Source organism: Pongo pygmaeus, chromosome 7, assembly GCF_028885625.2.
Source record: "Pongo pygmaeus isolate AG05252 chromosome 7, NHGRI_mPonPyg2-v2.0_pri, whole genome shotgun sequence".
NCBI lineage: Eukaryota > Metazoa > Chordata > Mammalia > Primates > Hominidae > Pongo > Pongo pygmaeus.
Window position 1 is genome coordinate 156,457,011 of NC_072380.2, and position 17,090 is coordinate 156,474,100.

At 61.8% G+C, this 17,090-nt stretch overlaps 1 protein-coding gene across 2 annotated transcripts in view; it reads right to left on the minus strand.

Moving 5' to 3' along the window:
* ZC3H3 (zinc finger CCCH-type containing 3) overlaps positions 1–17,090 on the minus strand; it is a 106,087-nt gene that overhangs the window by 30,494 nt on the left and 58,503 nt on the right. For both annotated transcript variants that reach the window (XM_054498300.2, XM_054498299.2), the window contains exon 5: positions 6,375–6,562. In XM_054498300.2, coding sequence (XP_054354275.2) covers positions 6,375–6,562 — 188 coding nt within the window. The remainder of the gene's footprint in view (positions 1–6,374; positions 6,563–17,090) is intronic.

Consider the following 17,090-nt stretch of genomic DNA (forward strand, 5'->3'; position numbering starts at 1 on the left):
TCCGGGCAGGGCTCCTGTCCCTGCCCTCAGAGCCAGCAAAGCCAGGCAGCACCAGCGGAGGGCTTGGCCACGTGGGCTGGAGCCGCCCGCCTGTCCCTGCTGCCTCCCTGGCCAGGCTCCCCAGGGCCACATTCTGCTGGCTGGACCCCCCCTGCTGGCTTCCTCATGTCCCTGGGTGCCCACCCTGGGCCAAGGCAGTGACTGGCCCATGGACACTGTTCCTGGCTCTCTCCTCAGCCCTGGCCACCCAGGAAGCTGCCCTGTAAACAGAACAGCTGCTAACAGCAGCACCTCCCTCTGCCAGAGCCTGGGCTGGGGCTTGTGGGGGACCTGTGGGGTCAGTGAGACCAGGGCGTGAATATGGCCCATGGGGCACACATGGTCTGGCCTTTTGGGAACAAGAACGGTTTCTGACTTTTAGAGGGCTGTAAAACTAAAGACATGCAGCAGAGAAGGTGTGGGGGCAAAGCCCGCTTGGCGGAGGGATCTGCCCAGCTGCCCACTGCAGCTGTGGAGGCCTGAGGGAAGGGCACCTGTCCCTGAGCCCCTGGGCTGGCCCTGGCAGATCCTGGCTAGTGTCTGTTACTCTAAATTTTAGAGGTGCTTCATCAGATGCTCCTCAAAACCCCAAGCATAAGCACCACCCCCACCTTTCTGAAACCGCACACCACGGCCTGGGAGGGCGGCCTGGGAGGGCAGCGGTGGCAGGAAGGAAATGGACCTTGGGACTGAACATGGCCAAGTGCTGTCAGGCCTGAGAGCCAAGGGGATGAGGCGGGGAGGGGGTGCCACCTGGAGGAGGAGGGTCTGCTCCGGTGACACAGCCCTGCCTGCCTTTTACAGACAGAGGTCACCCAGGATCATGGGGTGGGCAGGGCAGGACGAGCTTGCTGAGGGCGCCTTTCCTGGGTTCCTCAAATACGCGCATGATCCTTCCCAGACCAGATCCAATTTCCTACAGGGCAAATGCTGAAATGGACACTGCAGTTAAGAGGCAGAGGTGACATCACTCAGAAATTCTGGGGACCTGAGGTGGTGACAAAGCCATCCTGGTTTAAAAAGGGATGTCCCAAAGCTGCCCAGCCCCAAACAGCCAGACCTGCCCCACTCTGAGCACCAGAGAGCAGCCTCGTCCTCACTCTCCCAGATGGCCCAGCAGCCGCAGACTCCCACCTGAGGACCCAAGGCTTCCGCTCCCTTGCACCCCCAGGCTGGAGCCCCCCACACTCCTCGCTTTGTGCTTTGCATCCAGCCCAGTGCTCCCTAGCTACGGTCAGTGATGCTGCTGCCCTTCGCCCTCAGGGACCCTGCCTACTGTCCTCACTCAGCCTGTCTCAAGTTTCAAAAGGGCAGCTCCAGAGCTGAGTGGCCAGTGAGCCTGGCTGGGGCAGAAGCAGGAGCTAGTAATGGTGCCTGGGGGCAGGAAAGGAGGCGTTGAAGAAGGCAGAAACCTGGGGGGTGTGGGGAGGCCAAGGGCAAAGGGAGGGTGATGAGGGTCTTGGTGTGGGGGGACCAACGCCAAGGGGCTCAGGGCAGCCCCTGTTCTCAGGCCAGGACCCTTGTCCCTGGGTGGGCAGCAGGGCCCAATCCAGGCGGCACGGGCACGCCCTTGCACCTGCCAGCCTGTGTGGTGAGGGACGCGGCAATGCGGCGGTCTGTCGGCACTGCTGGTTCCCAGGCTCTCGCCCAGGCTGCCAGTGACACTGCGACACCATCTGCTCCCAGCAGGGACGCGCCGGCATCACATGCCCGCCTGGCAGGACCGGGTGCAGCAGGAGGGGTTACCTCCCTTTCCACTTTGTGCTCTTTAAAAAAATGCCAGTGTGAGGCTCACGGCAGGAGTTCTGACAAGAACAGGAGGCACTTTTTCAAATGCTCTGCAGTGTTAAAAAATGCACATAAAATAGCTGGCTGGAAAAGAGGCAAGGGCTGCCTGAGAAGTGCTAAAAAGTTCAACTGAATAACCTCCAGCAACTCCACAGCAGAAGGCGCCATGCATTCCAGAGAACTTTCACTTCCCCGGGATCTTCCCAGAATAGACTCGGCTCCCACCAGCCCCACCCCCTGCTCGGTGCCCCAGTGCCGGCTCTGGGCACTGCTGGATGTCAGGCTCTGCAAGGCAAGCGGGGTTGGGGGCCCTGCGATCAGAGGTTCCTCAGCACCTCCAGCCCCTGTTGCGGCCAGCACCCACTGGACAGCTGCTGCCTGGCCCAAGGGACAACATCCATGATGAGCGGAGCACGCAGGCAGCCCCAATTCCCAGGCCAGCCCTCTCCCAGGAAGTCAGGCAGGGCTGCGCCAAGTCCTGGTCCGCTCACAGTCCGCCCACCAGGCCCTCCAGGGCACGTCCGTCGGGCACATGGAAGCTGCGCCCTTGGGAGAAGGCAGCCAGCAGCAGAGGGCGCCCCAGGAGAGGCGATGTGGGGCGGGGGCACGCGAACAGGGCCTTCATCACCCCAGGGAGGGTGGGCAGGTGACGAGCAGGGGGAGGCGCAGAGGCCGGATGTGCCAGGAACACGCAGCAGCTGGCCCGCAGCAGGGAGGGCCACGGCCACAGGTGCCTGGGGGCTTTGGGGACACAGAACAAGCCAAGGCCAGCCCTGTGGCCAGAGACTGGGGCCTCTGCCCCACCACAGGGACCATCAGGCTCTTGGTGGCCACATACGGGCCATGCTCATTGGGGGCCCACACAGGAGTATGTGGGGAGGGGCCCTGGAGCTCGGCCCTTCAGGTGGCAGGCGGGCCCGGGAGGGAGGGCTCGGCTTCAGGGAGTGGGGAAGCTTGGGGTAGAAGCCATACTGTCCTCTGCCATCAGGGGCCCAGAGCCCGGGGGGTCAGCCAGGACAGCCACCCCCACCCCTTCCAAGAAGGCTGCACTTTCTTGTTGAAGTCAAATTTCTGCTGACACCAGGGGAGGAAATTTATTTCTTTAATTATTATTCCTCTTAAGTGGGCCGGTCAGCGGTATCCCACCGCTGGGAGCCATCTACCTTCCTCATGGCGAGGCGGGGCCGGTGGTGGCCCAGGCAGCTGGAGCTGTGGCCTCGCCTGTCAACCCTAAGGGCAGGTGCAGACTCACTGGGCTCTGCACAGCCCCAGGACTGCCACAGTCGCCACCACAGCTGGCCAGCAGGACACCGGAGGCCGTAGCTTTACTCGATGGCAGGCTGGGCCTCCCCAGGGCCAAGGGTGGGAGCAAGGAGGCCCCTGGACCCCTGCATGCCCTGGCTGGCACCGGCCTCTGTGCACCAGACCCTCCTTGCTTGCGTTGCTGAGGCTGAATGAGGGAGCTCTGGGTTGCTGCTGGTGCAGGGGTGAGACGTGCCCCAGAAGGGCTGGGGGAACCAGACTGGCTCTCTGACGGCTCTGGGCCAAGGGAAGGGCCAACAGAGGCAGAGGCCAGTCAGCAAGGGTGGCCGGGATAGACTGTTCACAATGTGGTGACGTCAGGGGCTCTGAGCCCGCCGGGGCTCTGCCATGTGTGTAAATGGGAAGGCGAGATTCTGCGGAGCTCAGCACTTGGCACCGAGGGGGAGACGCAGCAGCGCCGCAGCCTCCCAGGGAGGAGTGTGGCAGCCCCTCCCTCTCCTCCCCACTGCTGAGCGGGCCAGGGCTATGCACTCCCTCCTCCCCAGAGCTCAGACCCTGGGCCATCCGGGTGCTGGGCACCGTGTCTGAGGGGGCCAAGTGCAAACCTGCTGCCTGCCACAGGCGACTCTGTGGACACTGAGGGATGGGAGGAGCTGGGATGGCAGGTGCACCTCCCCCCACAGGCCCACCCAGGCCAACAAACGTGGGCCACAGGATCCCGGCGAGGGCTGAGACGACCCAAGGGCCCCGGTGCGGGGAGACGGACCCACGCCACAGGCCCCTCGATGGGTCCCACGGGCACATGGTGCGGGGAGAGTCCCAAGGACACACCGCGACCTGGGTGAAGGGGGGGAGGCCAGCCTTGGCACTGTGCAGGGAGTGGGATGCAGCTGCTGTGGTGGGGGCCACTCCCTGAGTGGGTGGGTCCTCCCTGGGATGGGCTCTGGCCCTGGAAAGGGCAGTAGGCATCCCCTCCCTGGCTCCGGCTTCCGCAGAGCAGGCCAGGGCCTGCAAACTGACTGCCAGGAGCAGCCTCAGCTGCCTATCCTGGCCGCCCGGGGCTCTCGGGGACGTCAGGACGTCATGGTCTCCACGGCTGCTGTCTTGGCCACTTAATTATCAACCTCAGTCAGCACTATCATCATGACTACCGGGAGCTTTCTGAATGGGGGTGCAGTGGTGCCAGGCAGACCCCACCTGCCCCCAACCCATCTCATCACCCTGCTGGCTGTGCACAGGGTCCTGCGATGCCTCACACCCCCTCACACTCCCGCCCAGGCCTCTGCATGGCCGCCTCGGGATGCTCTTGCTGCTCCTGTCCCTTCTGAGCCCCTCTCAGTTTTCAACTCATGAGAAAGGCCTCCCTGACTGCCTGACTGGACACGAGTCTGCGTATTTACACCTGTGGGCCCAAGGAATCTTCACTGGTGTTCAGCCCGCGCCTCTCCCTGCACTAGGGACGTCAGAGGCAGCATCCATGGGAGATGCAGGGCACCCTCCCACCCAGGCAGGCAGGTGAGGGCTCGGGGCGCCCTTCCCTGAGCAGAGGGATCCGTCCGGCTGCTCTGCCCACTGCCTCTAGGACCAGAGAGGAAAGCCAGCGCCAGGACCATGCCTGCAGGGTCAGTGCACTCAGGACACTGCCAGCCAACATGGGGCTTGGCCTCTGCAAGGAGGCCCAGGGGAAGGTGAGACCACCCGGCATGAGCAGAGAGGCACCTCATGGCTTTGTCCCTGGGGGCCAAGCGCGATGTCCTCAGAGCACCCGCTGCCGGCCCCGGGAGCTCCACTGGTCAGGGTCCCTGTTGGCCCACATGGCTGGTGGCTGGTGGACGGCCACAGGTGCCTGGGACCTGCTGTGCCAGAGACTGGCCAGGGGCTTATACTTCACTCAGGGAAATGACTGCTGGAAAGGAGCCCGAGGCCCCTGCCCTCCATGATACAAACAGCTGTGTGTAGCCCCGCAGGCCACCAAGCTCCAGAGTCCGAGGATCAGAGGTAACCAGAGAAGGCCCTGCTGGGTGACAGGAGGGCCTGTCCCCCAACCCATGGCAGCATCCCCAGGGGCGGAGCCTCACCAAGGCCCCCATGTTCTCAGCCAGCTCCTGCACTGAGCACCCGGGGTGTAGCAGAGATGAGGCCACACGCACAAATCACACAGCCCAGTCCCTCAAGGTATGGGTGGGGAAGCGGAGGCACACACAGGGGTGACACAGTGCCCAGGAAGGGACCCAGGGCTTCTCACCAGATCCTCAGCGAGTGGGGACTTATTCCTGCCCAGTTCACCAGGGCCCCCCAGCCCCGGCCACCAGCCTGCAGGCATGGTCACGGACACTGGCCAGCCACAGTGTGGCTCAGAGCCCTGTGAGGCAGGTGCCAGGGCCCCCATGCTGCTCCCAGCGACTCTGCCCAGGAAACAGCCGGAAGCCCCTGGAGCCCAGAGATGGACGCTAGGAACACAGCCAGGCAGGGAGGCCAGTGAGGCTGGCCTGCCCTCGGAGTCCACCTCCTCCAGGGGCTGAGCCTGTTCTCTCTCTAGGCCCCAGGCGGGTCGGGGAGCCAGCACGGCCCAGCCTCTGCAATCCCAACACCACCTGCAATCTCCTCTTTTTTTTTGATGGACAAGAAAGGGGATAAAATTGGACTGAAACCAAAATATTTTTCTAGTTAATTTGTAGGATAAGCGAATCCAAAGCATTTCCTTCTCCTGAGCCTGTTTCCCTGGGCTGGGAGGGCGCGAGGTGGCGGCGCCGGCTGCCTCCAGACACAGTTGTCGAGGCGTCGCCAATGCGATTACGGGCGCCGCGGCCCCAGGTGTGCGCTCGCCCGGGCGTGTTTGCCGTACCTGGCCTCATCCTTTTTCCAAAAGCGAAACACGGCGCTTGTGAGCAACTCTCCCCCACCCCACAGAAAATCAGGGGCCGCTCAGCCATGCGAGGTGGGCGCCACTCCAGGGCCCTTCCTGGGGGATGGCAGAGGAAGGCCTCCTGGCACCCTCCATTCTCCGGCTGCCCTGTCGGTCTCACTAGGGATGGCTACAAAAGCGCTGGGTGTATGGAAGAGTGAAATTAACTCCCAGGCTGGGACGTGACCCATTTGGGAAGTGCTTGTTTGGACCGGCTCCCTAGGAGCATGAGGCCCCTGACCTCCTCCCCGAGACAGGGACCTGAACCAAGGCCCACAGTAGCCACAGCATGTTGGAGGTTAGGGGGTCTGGCCCGCAGTGCCCACCACACGCGGGCCAGTCGGTGTCATCTCCCAGCGCCCCCACCCTCACCTCTCACCTGTGCGGAGGAGGGGCCTGCTGCCCGCATCGCCGGGCTGGCCGGAGGTCTTGGAGAGCTTGTTGGCAGATACTTTGTAGAGGACCCCTCCGATGCAGCGGTAGCCTTTGCTCCGCCACCGAGGGGAGCCCGGTTGGGCTTTCCCACCCCCGCTGGCAACTGGACGCAGGCGGTTCAGCACCAGGGACCTGCAGAGATAGGAAATGCCCGTCAAACCTGGCCCCAGGACAAACTACAGTTCTGATGGTCAATGCCAGGGGCCGAGCCCAGACCTGGCCTCCCAAGGGGGACAGGGAGCAGCATTTGCGGTGGGTACACACTCCAGCTGGGTGACCACGGGCCATTGGCCCAGCTGCCAAGAGACCTCTGTCCCCCTCTGGCCCCCAACCCCCACCTCAGGGACATTTTGGCCGTCATCAGGGAACACTGACAAGGAGTCCCAGGAGGTGGCATCCCCAACCCCACCCACGAGGCTGGGAACTCACGTGCCCCTAGAATCTACGGTGAGGGGCAGCGTCCTCCTCCAGTGCATACCTCCCCCGTGGACATAACCACCCCTGGGCCCTGACCACCTGGCTGTGTGCCAGGGGGTTAGGGTCCCTGGGGCTGCAGGGCAGAGGGGCTGCAACGTGTCCGCATGTTGGTGAGAAGCACACCTGGCCCTTGGCACCTGGGCTGAGGCTCCCTTGAGTCTGCTTCAAGGCTGGGGCTATTTCTACCGATGCGGCCCCGGCACACACCACCCTGGCCATCAGGACCACAGATACCATAGGGTCAGCAGGTTACCCTGCCTCTTCGCCCCTCCGCCCTGTCCTGCCTCCCCTTCATCCACAGCTCGGAGAGCCCTGCACTGAGTGCATGGGGACAGCCTCACAGACCCCGGGCCAGGTTTGAGGGAAACGCTGATGTTGCCTCAAGTCCAAGGGCAGAAGAGGCCGTGACAGCCCCTGGAGTTAGCTGAGCCGATGACCCTGGCTACAGGAAGAGACCTAGGCCGACAGACCCCGAGCCCTGGCAGCCCCCACTCCTGCCAGATACTCCACAGCCTCTGGGAAGCCAAGGGGCAGAGTAGGACAGGAGGGGCCTGAGCTGCACTCCAGAGGCACCTCCCTGCAGCTGCCAGCCACACCCACAGCCCTGCGGACCCACGGGCAAGCAGCCCCCAAGGTAGGGGTTCAGGGCCTGGCATAGGCGTCTGCAGGGCACGGGGCTGCCAGGGTGCACTTCAGCAGTGATTAGCTCATGCAAATTGAGTTTGATTCCACATGAGCTCACGCTCTGCTCAAGCTGCCATGACCCCTGAGGTGGATACCGTGCCCCCAGCAAATCTGGGCAAGACATTTTTGGGCAGCCATGGGTACGCAGGCAGCAAAGGGACCAGTCAAGTGGGAGGCGAAGACGGGCAGCTCAGGCCTGGCACAGGGCTGTACCCCTGCTCTATGCTCCCCATGCCACACCGGTCCCCATGGCCCTGCGGCTACACAGCCCTCTCTGCTGTGGAGATCCTTTTCCAGCTGGTCTGGGCCAGGGTGGGGTGCCCCCTAGACCCAGGCCTGCAGCATGCATGAAGGTGAGCCTCGCTTGTCTGGCTGGATGGGGCAGGTGCAGGGGGACAGCAGCATATCCATCAAAGCCACCCACGAGGAGCCAACAGACCTGGCGGTACTGGGGATGGAGCAGCCCTGCTGTTGGTTTCAGCCGCCATCCCCACCACTCAGCCCCGCAACCCCTCCGGGCCTTGGACCCTCTGCCTGCAAGCTGGGGTAATTCTCAGCAGCCAGGCGCCTCCAAGGGCCCATTAGAGAGAGAATGGCGCCGGGGATTGGAGGTGCAGTGTAAGTACAAGCACGGCGGCCAGAGCACTTAACCCAGTTTCCTTTAATTAAAATTCAAGTTCACAAACACCCATCTTGGCGGGAAAGAGCCCACCGAGGGGCCTGGCAGTGCTGAGTGGTCTGCCGGCCCCCACCTCCCACCTACCCTGTCTGCGCCCTGCACGCTCCAGCTGCTCCCCGACCCCCAGCCGGGCACTGTCTGGGCCAGAGGGGTGGAGGGTAGGCATCCTGCCAGCCAGATTCAGACCTCCAGGCTCTCATCAGACCCTGGGGTCCCAGTGCAGCCCTGGCCTCCAGGTGCCTGCAGGCCCAGCAGGTGCATGGCCTGTGCCTTCAGCTTATCCTGGCACCAGGCCTGGAGGGAAGGCCAGGCCAGGCAGGACCTCCTGCACCAGCCTCTCAGTTGGAGAACCCCATCAGCCTGGGGGGCTCGGAGGCAGGTTCTGACCTTCCACAGGAGCTATGGCCACTGCCTGGGGGACACTCAGCTTGACCCCAAATCCCAGTCGGGCTGAGCCCAGGGCCCTGCACCAGCCCCACAGTACCCACAGGCCTCAGGGGTCTCACCATTGGGAGGGTGAGGGGGCTGGTGGCCAGGGTGCACCCCCCACCACAGCACCAGCCACTCACAGAGCCTCTGGCCATCATACAACCGGGGCCAGAGCTAACTGTGGTCCTTGCCCCGGTAAGGCTGCTCAGGGCCAGCCTGGACTTGCTCCCAGGAGCCCCCAGCTCCCTGCCTCCCAACAGGCTCCAGTGAGTAGATAGTAAGCACCCACTCCTGCACGCCCGACCCCGCCCACAGCACAGGCTGGGTTCAACCCTGGCCGCCACAAAGCAGAAGGACGAGCAGGCAGCAGAGCCGACCCAGCTCTCCGCCTGGGTCCAGCCAGGACACCCTGAGGAGATGGTTGGGAGGGAGGCCCAGAACCCAGGTGTGCAAGGACTCACCTGCAGGACTGTCCCCCTGCCTGAGGCTCACATGGGGACAGGCCACCACCCAATCACTGTGTGGCTCTCCAAAGGCACCTGGAAGGAGGGCAAGGCCCGGGCTGCAGCACCTGCTGCCATCCCCCAGGGGCAGCCACAGCTGGCCAGGCCCAGGGAAGGGCCCATGGGGCAGAGGCAGCAGGGCCTCTGGGGGTCAGGAGGCACTGGAAGCTTCCAGGACCGCCCCACCCACCAGGGCTGCCCCTCAGCTCTGTCTCAGGAGCTCGGTCTGGCTGGGCGCTACAGCAGCCATGCTCCCGCTCATTCTTATTTTCTTGTTTTTTTGAGATGGAGTTTCGCTCTTGTGACCCAGGCTAGAGTGCAGTGGTGCGATCTCGGCTCACTGCAACCTCCGCCTCCCGGGTTCAAGAGATTCTCCTGCCTCAGCCTCCAGAGTAGCTGGGATTACAGGCATGTGCCAACACGCCCGGCTAATTTTTGTATTTTTAGTAGAGATGGTATTTCACCCCGTTGGCCAAGCTGGTCTCGAACTCCTGACCTCAGGTGATCCAACCGCCTTGGCCTCCCAAAGTGCTGGGATTACAGGCATGAGCCACTGCGCCCAGCCGCCCCTGCTCATTCTTATGGATAAACACGACCAATTAGCTTGTCCCCTTCTCTTCCCTCCTAAAAAAACACCTTACTGGAGTGTGAGAACACCCAGAGGACGTTAGAGGATCTGGGCGGAATGGAGATGTGGCAGCCCCTGCTGAGCCGTCCCGGGATCTGCGCCCGCTCTTCATGCTTGGGAATGTTTCCAGCCCCCCACTGCCCACCACAGCCTGGGAGCCCAGGGCCTCCCGGGAATGGGGCAGGGTGCTTCCCGGTGCTCAGCACACCCAGCCCAAGAGCCTCATTCCGAGAAGCTGCATCCTGGGAAGATGCTGTGGCAGAACCTCGGGCCTGCGGAGGTTGGCGGGGGTGACAGAGAGCTGTCTGGGGTTGCCCTCACCCCTGCCCTCACCCCTGCCCTCGCCCTGGCTGCCTGGCTGGCTTTGGAACCTGCAGCAGGAGGGTGCTGGGAGGGCATGGGGCGAGGGAGGGTCTTGTAGCTTTTCACGGCCGTGGGTGTCACAGAACTCCAGTAAATTGTGACCCTAATGGAGAGGACGGCCTTTGGAAATGAACTGCATTGAGAAGGGGGATGAAATGAATGAGATAATAGGAGGGCCAAGGACCCGGAGTGCGCGTCTGCCCTCACGGAAGGCTCTATAATTCCTTTTCTGCAACGGGAGCTGCAGATCTAAAGGCCTCTCCCATCCGTCCGGCAGGCCTACGCCGCCAGGAAATTTCATTAACGCTGGAAAATAGGAAAGGTATTAAGCGTGGATAATGAAGGCCAGGGAGGGAACAGTGCCTTAAGATAGTCTTCTTTCTCGCCTTTGTAATGGGAGGCATGAACTTTCCCTTCAAATCCATTTCTAATCCATTTGAAATACTACAGCAAATTATCTTTCCTTCAGCCCGAAAGCGGCCAGCCAATTTACTCCGAATAGAAGTGACAATGCCCCAGGATTTATCACCATAACCTTGACTACACCAGGGCGAGGCTGGGCCTCCCCTCTCCCCCCTGGCGGGGCACAAAGGCCAGGAGGGGGAGATAACATTTTAAATGAAAAGCAGCAGTAATGGGGAGAAAGACACACACACCACAAAAGCAGGTGTATAAAGAAGCTATCTGTGCAGTACTGCCTTAGGAGTAGCCGGAAACTTTCAGGCCAGAGGCTGTCTGGGCTGGCGAGGGGCACCACGGGTGCCCAGAGGGTTGAGCCCAGGCCTTCCTGTCTCTGAAAGCCCCTGTCCTGCCTCAGCCTGGGCCCCTCGGACCTGCTGAGGGCTGCCAGCCCCGCTAGGCACAGGTAGCAACAGTGGGGACGGGCGGACCTCTGGCCCTCGACCCTCAGGGACTCCTCTCGCCTGTCCCCAGGACTTCAGTGGCGCTGGGGGCCTAGCCAAGATGGGAGAGAGGTTCGCTCTGAGGTCTTGGTTTTCCTGAAAGCCCAGGGGCGAACCTGGTGCATCCCCTGCCGGCATCCACAAGGCATGCCCACGCACAGCCTGCCAGCTGCCAGGCTCCCGGGCCTGCAAGCCCCGGCCTGGGCCACTGCTGCCGAGTGGCCCACGCAAGGACTCTGAGGACCAACCATGGACACCCACGCTCTACCCGCTCCCTGAGGGCACTGCCCGTGGCAGGTCAGAGCAGCCCCCTCGCCATGTCATGTGGGCCGTGCAGGCTGAGAGGGGCCTCACCCCAGGCCACGTCATTGATCCTGGGCACAGATGCACACACACACGTGGACCAGATCAGTGGCCTCACAGTCAGGGCAGTGCATGCATAGCAAGCAGGCCCCGTGCACTGCCTGCCCGCAGGGTGACAGCCTCAGCACTTGGGCTCCCAGCAGCAGAAGCCCCAGCTCAGCAGAAACACATCTGACAAACCAATGCAGCTCCTCAGGCGAGTCCAGCCCTCTGAGCACCCGGGCCCTTTCAGGCCCTGCTCCCTGCCACGGGCACTGCCTGCAGTGTCTCCGTGCCATGGGACCCAGCTCCGAGACCAATCAGAGAGTGCTGGGCCTGGCAGTCAGCGTGACTGGCACACTGGCATGGCAGGAAGGCTAGGGAAGGGGCCCGGTCTCTTGACTCAGGCAGAGGTGGTGAGGGGACTGGGGGAGGCCTCCTTTACCCTAGAGACCCGGGAAGCAGCCCAGCCCCCAGGATGCCCCAGCCGGACACACACTGGTGAGACCCGAGGGTCCAGGCCACAGCCAGGCAGCTTTTAAGCCCGGAAGCTGTGTCTTCCGATTGCCCAGTCCCACAGCACCTTCAGACACATGCTGCCCAGGACACCCTCCCTGAGGCTCTGTGGCTTGTTCAACAGGGTCTTCCAAGGCCTTGGGTCATGTGGCCAGGGGTTCCAGGCCTAGGCCAGATTGCAGGCAGCCCTGGGAAGGCTGGGCCTCTCCGGAGCATCCTCCCAACCCAGCTCCCGGGCCCAGGGGTGCGACCAGTGGCTACACGAGGGCCGACACAGACCACAGTGGGGTCAGAGACCCTCATCTGGAGGAGAGCCGCTGATGGGAACCAGGGGCTCCTTCCCCATAGCAGCCCCTCAGCATCCTTCCCTCTCCACCCTCCCGAAGTTCCCATGCCAGCCTCGGTGACATGGCACCCCATGTGAGCCTGAGTCCCTCCCCACCCCCCCAAAGTTCCCATGCCAGCCTCAGTGACATCCCACCCCACGTGAGCCCCTGAGAACTCCGTGAGGTTGTGTCTGTGCTTGAGGAGAAGACCTGGAAACAGAGAGGTCGCTGTGTGACCAGGGGCGGGAGAGGCGAGGCCAGCAGAGGGGAGAGCCACTCCCGGACCCTCTAGACCTGCCAGGGGCTCCACAGCAGGGAGGGCTGGGATTTGAAGATTTCTTCCTGCCAGGCGCCGCCACAGGGTGGAGCCGGCGAGGGGACATCAGACCCTGGAAGGGAAACTGAAGGCAGACAGGGACGATGGGGACCCTCCAGGACCCTCGTGTTGTTGCCCTGCACCTCCAGCTGTGGCCAATCCAGCTCCAGTCTTGTCTGTTAAACACACTCCAGCACTAGCTGGCCCTCCTGCTCCCACAGCCAGGCCCCGCAGCCAGTGTCGGTCAGCAGTTCTCCCCATGAGGGGCCTCATCAGCCTCCACTCAGACCCCCTGCCCAGGGCCCTCAGCCTCACCACTGACAGAAGCCCTGCTCCGAGACAATGCCCAGGCCCTGAACACGCCACGCAGAGCCCCAGGCCGGCACAGAGCCAGCTGGGTCTCCGCCCTGGTTCACAGCTGAAAGGGGGGCTGCACCCACCCCACCCTGCCAGTTGGTTTGAAAACTGCACATCTGATCAAGTCCCTGCCAAGACCCTGCAGTGGGTCCCCTTGTTCTCAAGATGACCAGGTCAGAAGGCCCTGCGGGGCCAGGCACTCAGGTCCTGCTGGCCACAGCCCCCATGCAGCCTCCCTCCAGCCTAGAACTCCAGTTCCCCTGGGAAGTTCTGGTTTCTGGAAAGCACCGTGCTCCCTCCTGGCACCAGGTCTTTGCACATGCTGTCCCTCTGTCCAGATCCCAGGGCAGGCCTGAGGCCAAGTGCAGATGTCACAGCACTGGGGAGGCTGGCCCTACTTACCACTGGGGAAAATGAGCACAGGGGCCATATCTGCAGAGACCACTGCTGCACCCCTGGCCCTGCGGATGTGCTGGGCACGCAGGGGGCTCTGTAAATGTGTGTTGCGAGAACACACCCAAGTGTGTGCCACCCTGGGGCTCCCAGGACTTTAAGAGGTCCTAAGGGAGGAGTGTGGGGTGGGGAAGGGTCAGGAGGCCCTGGTCAGTTACAGACACTCAGGAAGGAGACCTGTGGCAGGGAGGTGGCTGCCAGGGCTTGGTCAGCAGATACAAGGAGTGGGCTCAGGCAGCAAGAGCCAGGCGCTGGGAATGCGGGCTGGGGCAAGATGGGCTCTCTGAGAACAAAGGGAGCAGCGGGGCTCAAGGAGGGAGGCATGGTCAGAACACATGCCCTGAGAGCTCCGAGGAGGGCGAGCCTGTCCCTGTCTCCCCAGGACGATGGCCAGCCTGCTACGGAGGTGACACAGGGATGTGCAACATGCAGACGTGGAAAGACCCTTAGGGGCACAAGTATGGTGACAGCAGGAGAGGCCGAGGGCTGAGCGAGGTCTTGGCCCGGTCCTAGCAGCCAGAAGAGGCAGGACCACAGGAGCAGGTACTGGGCCACGGGGACATGACCTCAGGGCCTCCTAGGCCGGGGTTGCGTCTGTGTGTGGGCTGGGGACCCACCAGCCCCTGGCCAGGCCGCCCAGGCCAGTGGCAAGGTGCAGTAGACAGGCAGACCAGCTGAGACACAGAGAAAACAACCGGGGAAGCATTTTTCAGGAAATGGAGCACAATTTTTCGAAGCTTGGAGCCCAAGCGGGGAGTGCGAAGTCAGCAGAAGAGGAGCAGCCGGGGGGAGGTGGTGCCGCAGCCAATCCCCAAGTAGGTCAGGCAGAGCCGCGCCGTGACAGGCACTAAACTGCTTAAGTGGGGCTTTCCACTGGAAACGCTGACACCCCCATCACAGTGCTGGCTCGGGAGGGCAAGCATGCGTGTGTGCCCATGGGTGTGTGCGTGTGGGGCTGGCTGGAAGCCTCCCTCCCGGTTTCTCCTGGTGCTGAGCCACTGCGGCCCCCAAATGGGTTGGCCAGGTTACATGGGGCCCTTGCCTGGAGAGGCCCAGCCCGTGAGGCTGGGGCAATGCAGGGGAGGTGGTTCTACTGGACAGACACTCACAGAATGTCCTGAGTTCCGGAGGAGGAAGACAGAGTCCCTCGGGGGAGGGGCCCAAGCTGGGCCGGCAGGGAGGGGCGCTCAGGCCAGACAGAGCAGAGGCGTGCAGTGGGGGTGCTAGGTGGGCTCCCGGCTCCTGGACCCTGCCCCCACGATCTCAGGGGCAGGGCTAAGTGCTCAAGGGCCTGTGGCTGCCAGGGCTGAAGTCTGACTACATGGTGGCCACGCAGGCCTCACAATGGCTATGGCCACCTGATCTCACAGAAAGGACCCTCTTCTAACTTATTCCTCACAAGTCTGGCCCCCTGTCCTCCAAACCCCTATACCCAGACCATGGGGCCCTCACCAGCTCCAAGGGGCCTCCAGGTACCTGGGGCAGTAGCTGCTGTTCAGCAGGGGCTCCAGTGCCATGGCCAGATGGGCTCTCTAGTCTCCCGCTGTCACCCCCACAGCATCTACCTCCCAGTACAGGGGCCTGCAGAGACCAGCCAGCCGCTCAGCTTTCCAGGATACACCTCCAGCAGGCAGGCAGGGTTACAGGCCTGGGTGGGAGCTGAGACCCCTGCACCAGAGGCCAGGGGCGCCATGAGGGAAAGAGCCATGTAGCCTTAGGGACAGCAGCCTTGTTTGGGGGCCCCATGAGGACAGGGACAGCCTTGAGTGCGACTGGTCCAGCTGAGGCTGAGCAGGGCTGGCTCCCCGGGCCCCTGGGCTGACTCGTGGGGCGGAGGCTCTGTTGTGACACCTGAGGACTTCCTCATTGGGCACTGGTCCTTCCGAGGGCCACCCCTGCCCCGTCTCACCCCAGTAATGAATAAGAAGGATTCGGAGGCGCCTCTGCAGCCTGGCTGGGTGGCAGGGGGCAATACTAATTACACTGCCTCCGTTACAAACGTCGTGCTCCGTTATGAGGGGCTGGGACTATTTTATGTATTTTATGTGCTCACATCTATTCAATTGGTATTTCGATCAATGGATGCATTACAAGCTTTCCCTTTAGAGCCTAATAAACAACAAGATGGAAAGTAAAATTCTCCATAAAATGACACTTCTAAAAATCCATTTCAGCTGAAGCTATTGGTATTTTGTATGTCAGCTGCAAAAAAACAAGTATTAGTGGGACTTCATGGCCCCAGAGTGCCAAGTTCAGCTTGTCTGGCAGAGGTGCCAGGCGGCCAGGTGCAGCTGTCCTTGGCGGGCCTGCAACCCTCTGCACCTGTGCCACCCTTTGGGCTGGGTCATCGGCCCAGGACCCACTCTGTCTGTGCCGGCTACTGAGGGGCAGGCTGGCCAGGAATCCTGCCTAGGCCCTCAAGGACCCCTCAGGTCACTGCTGTCTAAAGAGACTCACAGCAGACATCCCCCCACTCCCAGACCCTGGGACGGCCCCTCCGAAGACCACACAGCAAATCCGGCTCAGCTCCCTGGAAAGGGGTGGTGACCTCAGCAAACTTCATGCAGCCCTCGCAAGGACAGTGGTATCTGCAAAAACCACGGGAAACCCACAATAAAAACCCACTCACTTCAGAGGGGTAACCGGAACTGATTATGAAGCAAAGATGTGTGGAAACCAAAAGCCTTGCAAGACACCGGCAAACACCAGTTGGAACATACAAAGAAGAGAAAACAGAAACACTCCAAAATAACTGAGGAAAAATTCTACAGCAAGTGCGCCCGGCCAACATGCGGAAGTTATGGAGCATGGGTCCCCCTGGTGCTGAGAACAGGAGGGAGGCAGGCAGGGCCAGGGATCTGAGGTGTTTGTGTGTGTGGCTGAAATCCTAAGAAGAAAATGCAAATCTATGATTTGGAGGCTGGTTCCTTGGTGAGGCCGAGAACCCGGTCCAGTGTTTCTAAGGTGATCTGGAAGAGTAAGCATTCAGGAATAACGAAGGGCACAGACAAGTGGGTCAACAGCGAGGATGGAGAGTCTGGGAACAGCCCATACATCTGCTCACCCAAGTGATGCGGGCGCCCCTGCACCTGAGTGGATCAGGATCTCATTTCAATACATGTGTCTCCATGGGGAGACAAAAGGACTTTGGCCCCTACCTCAGACCACAAGTAAAAATTAATTCAAGAAGCCTCAGGCTTAAAATGTAAAAGCTAAAATAGCCAAGCTTCTAGAAGAAAACATGAATGTGGGATAGACAAACATTTCTTAAACAGGACAAAAAGAGCACTACTCATAAAAGGCTGAAAAACCAGACGCCGTGGAAGAGCAGGCCCCTGGCTGTAAGCAGACCTGTGGGGCGGAAGACATCCACAACAAAAACAAACTTCCACAAATCAGCCAAAAGGCAAATCACACAAAAACAGGCCAACACCCAAAGAGGCCCTTTACAGTAAAGAAGGGCACCACCACGAGACCTGAGTGAAGAAAAAGATGCCCAGCAATGCCAGCCAGCGGGATGGGCGTGAGGCCCCTAACCCCCCAGCATGGTGAGAACAGGAGACACGGGCCTGGAATCCTGGCCAAGGCCACGGGCCAGCCACAATGCTCACGTGCTGCTGCTGGCAGGCTGGGACAGCTACCTGGGACACACTCTGGCCTCAGCTTCCAAAACTCAGTGTCCATC